We start from the raw sequence: 5,031 nt of genomic DNA on the forward strand, positions 1-5,031 counted from the left end.
ACTACAAATAACATTTTGTACTTTTCATCTCTTAAAAGAAAACCAAATGCAAAATGCTGCCATCTACTGGGACTGATGGGTAAGTTTGTCTCTGTGTATTTAGTGGAATCTGCTTTGTGAATCTGGTGCAGAAATGAAGCAAAAAGCAGATAAAACAGTTCAAACAAATCCAAATAAATTCCCTCCAATAATGTCTGCAGACCAGTTTTCATAATGACACTATATGTTATTATTAGGTCATTATTGCATCTCTGTTAATGGATGTTTTCAATAAATACCAACTTAAATGTAATTTGTTTCCCTGTTGTTTCTCCAAATGTGTGCTGCAAGTTTCCAGCCATAGAATAAAACATGTAACATGTAAACTCATACAGAAACAATTGAATGGAAGAATGAAAACTCTTTGGTCTTGAAAAGATTTTTAGGTCAGTTTTTATTCATTAGTATCAAAATGCATTGATTATTTAGAAGTTTTTTTTTTCAGTCTTTTATTCCTCATCTGTAACTGCGTTTGCATTGACCTTAAAATTGTGCAAATTGGAATTACAAAGATAAATTTGCTTAATGGAAACTCAACAATTTTGGTAAAACATTTTTTGTTAAAAGGTTTTTGCGCTAGCATGAGGTGGTTTTACGGATGTACAGAAATTTGTGTATTTTCTAAAACTGAAATGGAAACACTGTTTTTGCATCACACAAATCATGTGATCAGTAATCAGACGCTACTACTGGCAGAAAAGATGAAGAAGACAACAGGAGGTAGAGGAAGGACGATGGCGCGGCATGCTCTTAAACTTTTTCATCCATGATTTTAATGGCAACATCAGAGTTGGGATTTATTTTCCCCCCCAACATTAGCGGAAAATTGACAAAGTTTTATGTACATTTGTAAAGGAGACGCGGTTAGTTTCTGCTCCTCACTGTTTGGACCTCAGTTGGACCTTCATGTGATAAGGTTTCGGCGTTAGAGTGACTCCATAGACCGGAGTAAAGTCAGGTTCTCCTGCATCCTCCGGCCAGATGAACTTAAACTTCCTCAGCAGAGTCACCGTGATGAGGAAGAGCTCCATGCGGGCCAGACCCTCTCCCAAACACATCCGAGGACCTGGAAGAGAGAAACCAGGAGATCCAACCCACACTTCAAGGTGGTTACCTCAACCGTGACACATCTCAGTTTACCTGCAGAGAAAGGCATGAAGGCCTCAGGTTTGACAAACTCTCCCTTTTCATTCAGGAAGTTTTCAGGGTTGAACTCATGAGGGAATTTCCACTGTCCCTCCTCCCTCAGCACTGAGTTCAGGTTCTGGATGATCATTGTACCCTGAAGAGAATTATGAATATCAAATGCCGAAATCAGATGGTCTTCATTAATTAGTGTCCCTTTTGCAGAAACTTTCCTGACCTACCTTGGGAATGGAGTATCCCATGAGCTCTGTGTCCTTCGTGGTGCAGTGGAAGACACTGAGAGGAACCGTGTTGGCAATCCTCTGAATCTCATGGAGCACAGCCTGCATGAAGGAAGATTTCTAACACTATTTCTGACTGGAAGCAATAAAACGTGTTTGTAAGTTTAATTGTTTGGTCATTATTGCAACTAATAAATTTGAATTCAAACGGGTAAATGAAACAACAAGATCAAATAGGAAGCGGCTACAAGAGAAAAAAACAAACTGACAGAGCTACTAAGTTATATTTTGATGCTATGGTACCTGGACGTAAGGCATGCTGTTTCTGTCCTCAAAACAGACCCGGTCCTTTCCCTCCAGAACCTGGTCTATCTCTTGCTGACATCGTTCTGAGGGAGGAATAAGAATACAAACGCATCAGTCGTTCCACATCCCACATGATTCGTTTCTACGCTTTTCTGCTCTGGACCAGTTATTTAACCTGCAGCACCACTGTTATGTTTCCAATTTAAATGACTCCTGTTGGGAGTCTTGAACCCCTCAACCGTCACCCTCAAACTGCTGGGTCCAAGTTTGGGCAAGTTTCTAGTGAAAACATGCTAGTACACCTCAAATAAGACAAAACTAACAAATAAGTAACTTTTCAGCAAGTGCTTAAGCCAACAACAAATTTTGCTGGACAATAAACTGTCCCAGAAGTTATTGCGATAAACGATAATATTGTTGTTTCAGGACCATTTTCACACAATGTAATGGTAATGGCATAGTAATGCAAGAACACATTCTCAAAGATCAATAAACTTGAAATTCTAATGAACATTTAACACTGGAACTGGAAGACATTTTAAATATCCAAAATACATAAACAAAACAACAAACAACAAATAAAATAAGTTATTAATGTGTGTAAACAAAATTGTCCTTCAAAAAAAAAGGCTAGTTGAGAACAAATCACCAGACTGGAAACTTTTGTCCTCCAGGTTTTGATAGAAAGAGAGAAAAGAGAAAAATGATAAATAATTAAATTGGAAATTATTTTGCTCCTTTTAATTTATCATGCGATTAATTGAAAGATTGCTTATTGCAACAAGGCTAGTAAATTATTTCTTAATACTGATGAAAAATATTCATCAACATTTGATGAATAACCTGGGAGAAGCATCTTGTAGGTGAAATAATCTGCCAGTGTAATTATTGTTTTCATCAAGGAAATATTTGTTTAAATTAAACTCCTCATCTTACTGAAAGGTTACTTGTGAATTAGTTTTGCCTTATTTCAAGTGTACTAACATATTTGCACTACAAATTAGACAAAAATTAGATTTTGTGTCTTTCCGGTGACTGAACTTAATTACAAGTAAACACGTTGATGGAACCTGAATTGAAGCATACCTTGGACGTGTGGGTAGGCCATCAGGTAGAGAAATCCTGTCAGCAGGGTGTTGGACGTCGTGTCAGTCCCAGCGAAGTGAAGGTCCAGGCTATAAGTCATGAGCTGAGCTTCTGAAAAGGAGGATCCGTCATCATTTCTCTGGAAAGAGGACAGCTTATGAGTATTATAAATGAAGACAAAAACTTAGCGAGTTTCTTATGTTGGATGACTTACAAACCTTTTCCAGTTCATCCAGGTAACAGTCAACAAAGTGTCGAGGATCCCCAGGAACTCTGGTCTTCTTGTACTCAGTGACCAAACAGTTAATGTAGTTCTGGCAAATCTAAAGAAAATATTTTTTTGTTATGGAAACGGTATACATCATAAAACTTTCGCTAAAAGTTTTCTCAGTCAGACAAATGTAATGTTTTACAGACTTTATATTTCTGAGTTGACAATGATTAGAAACAAATTCTTTACAGTTCCTAAATTAAGTTTTACAAAATTCACAACATGGATGGAGAAACTGAAGCAAAAATAGCAGGAAATGCAGAAATAGAGAAATATCGTTTTTACCTCTGAATTTTTAAAGGCCTTTCTGAACGGCAGCGGGAAGTTACGACAAAAGGGAATAGAATCATATATCTGTAAAGAAAAAGAAAAGAAAAAATATGGGTATTTATTTCCAATAGCTAATTATTTCAGTTTCATTTACACACAGCATATTTGGGCAAGTGTAGATTGAAAAGAAAAAAAAAATATAAAAAAAAATAGACAAACACATTTCCGCCAAAAGACTCAGAAATGTTTAGATTATCTTTGATATTTTCTAGAAAAAAAAATACAAAGACATTTAAATTTTTGGACGTTTTCTGAGGTTTTCATGGCAAATTTTCAACTTTTTAAATTAAAAAATTTCCATTCTGGGATTAATCTAAAAATCTGTCATTTTTAGACAGATTAGACAGATTAGACAGATTAGACAGATTAGGGCTTGTATGACAGCCCTAATATGCTGTCATACAAATCACCCTGCTGGCAGAAAAAGTTTTAACAGCCAGATATCATGCATTTTATCAGTAAGTGACATAACAGCCGGCTGTGACTCAGAGCCAAGAGTAAAAGTTTTACAATCGGAAAGTTGTGGGTTTTAATTGTAACTTCTTGCCCCATGTTTATGTATATATCAGCACATTGCATCACAAATATCTATTACATGCAAGACTTTGATAGCATTATGAATTAAACCTTCTACTTAAGGGGGAGAGGTGTGGCCTTTAACTCACCATGGCCCAGGGCCCATTGGCTATCTTGGCGTTTTCAGTGAAGCACTTAACAATCGTTTTGATCATGTCATCGTCGTACTCATAGCGCTTTCCGAACAGAACCTGGCAGATGATGTTGGAAGCGGCGTTATGGAACATGACCCGAGGACTCAGAGTTTTACCTGCATGAAAATCAAAACAGCCATTTAAAACAGGCTACAGAACAGAACCCAGAGAGTAACCAGTGACGTACCGATACTGCCCTCCAGGGTTTTAATGGTGTGTTGAATCTCATCATGAATTCTGTCCTCCATTGATTTCTTTCCCAGACCGAAATTCCTCAAAGTCATCAGAGCAAAGCGGCGATGTTCCCGCCAGCTTGGGCCATAATCTGCCAGAATCACTCCAACACCACCTGCAGCAACACAGAAACACATTCACATGTATTCTTTTAGCCTCTAAACCTCTCTATGACCAGGTTGCCTCTGTTTTTATCGTTAGCTCTCTATGCTCTTTCATATTTTCAGAATACACAGATTCCACAAGTCTGAACCGGAAGTGATTCGCACCATCTTTGTAGGCAAGAGCAGCTGCAATGCATAGCTGACCGACGGCTTCGAGACCAACAAAAAGAAAATATGTGGCCAACGTGAAAGACACACAAACAAAATGGATGCTGAAGAGATCGACCCGTATGAGGCAGAGAAGGAAAATATGTCAGGAAAGCTGCCTCCTATCTCCTACGAATTAAACTGCAGAGTGAACACAACACAACAACACAACAACACAACAACACAACACAACAACACAACAACACAACACAACAACACAACACACTACAACACTACAACACACTACAACACAACACAACACAACACACTACTACAACACAACAACACAACACAACACTACAACACAACAACACAACACACTACAACACAACACTACAACACAACAACACAACACACTACAACACAACACAACACAC

General features: G+C 37.8%; 1 protein-coding gene across 1 annotated transcript in view; it reads right to left on the reverse strand.

The window, feature by feature from the left end:
• Positions 1–789: 789 nt before the first annotated feature.
• LOC103138831 (cytochrome P450 2F2-like) overlaps positions 790–5,031 on the reverse strand; it is a 6,293-nt gene continuing 2,051 nt past the window's right edge. The window contains exons 3-11 of the mRNA XM_007553182.2: positions 4,297–4,458; positions 4,065–4,225; positions 3,355–3,423; positions 3,017–3,121; positions 2,799–2,937; positions 1,710–1,795; positions 1,407–1,508; positions 1,180–1,321; positions 790–1,105 (exon numbers count right to left, since the gene is read on the reverse strand). Of these exons, the coding sequence (XP_007553244.1) occupies positions 918–1,105; positions 1,180–1,321; positions 1,407–1,508; positions 1,710–1,795; positions 2,799–2,937; positions 3,017–3,121; positions 3,355–3,423; positions 4,065–4,225; positions 4,297–4,458 (1,154 nt within the window). The 3' untranslated portion in view covers positions 790–917. The remainder of the gene's footprint in view (positions 1,106–1,179; positions 1,322–1,406; positions 1,509–1,709; positions 1,796–2,798; positions 2,938–3,016; positions 3,122–3,354; positions 3,424–4,064; positions 4,226–4,296; positions 4,459–5,031) is intronic.

The sequence above is a fragment of the Poecilia formosa genome, unplaced genomic scaffold (genome assembly GCF_000485575.1).
Source record: "Poecilia formosa unplaced genomic scaffold, Poecilia_formosa-5.1.2 Scaffold55, whole genome shotgun sequence".
NCBI classification, from domain to species: Eukaryota; Metazoa; Chordata; class Actinopteri; order Cyprinodontiformes; family Poeciliidae; genus Poecilia; species Poecilia formosa.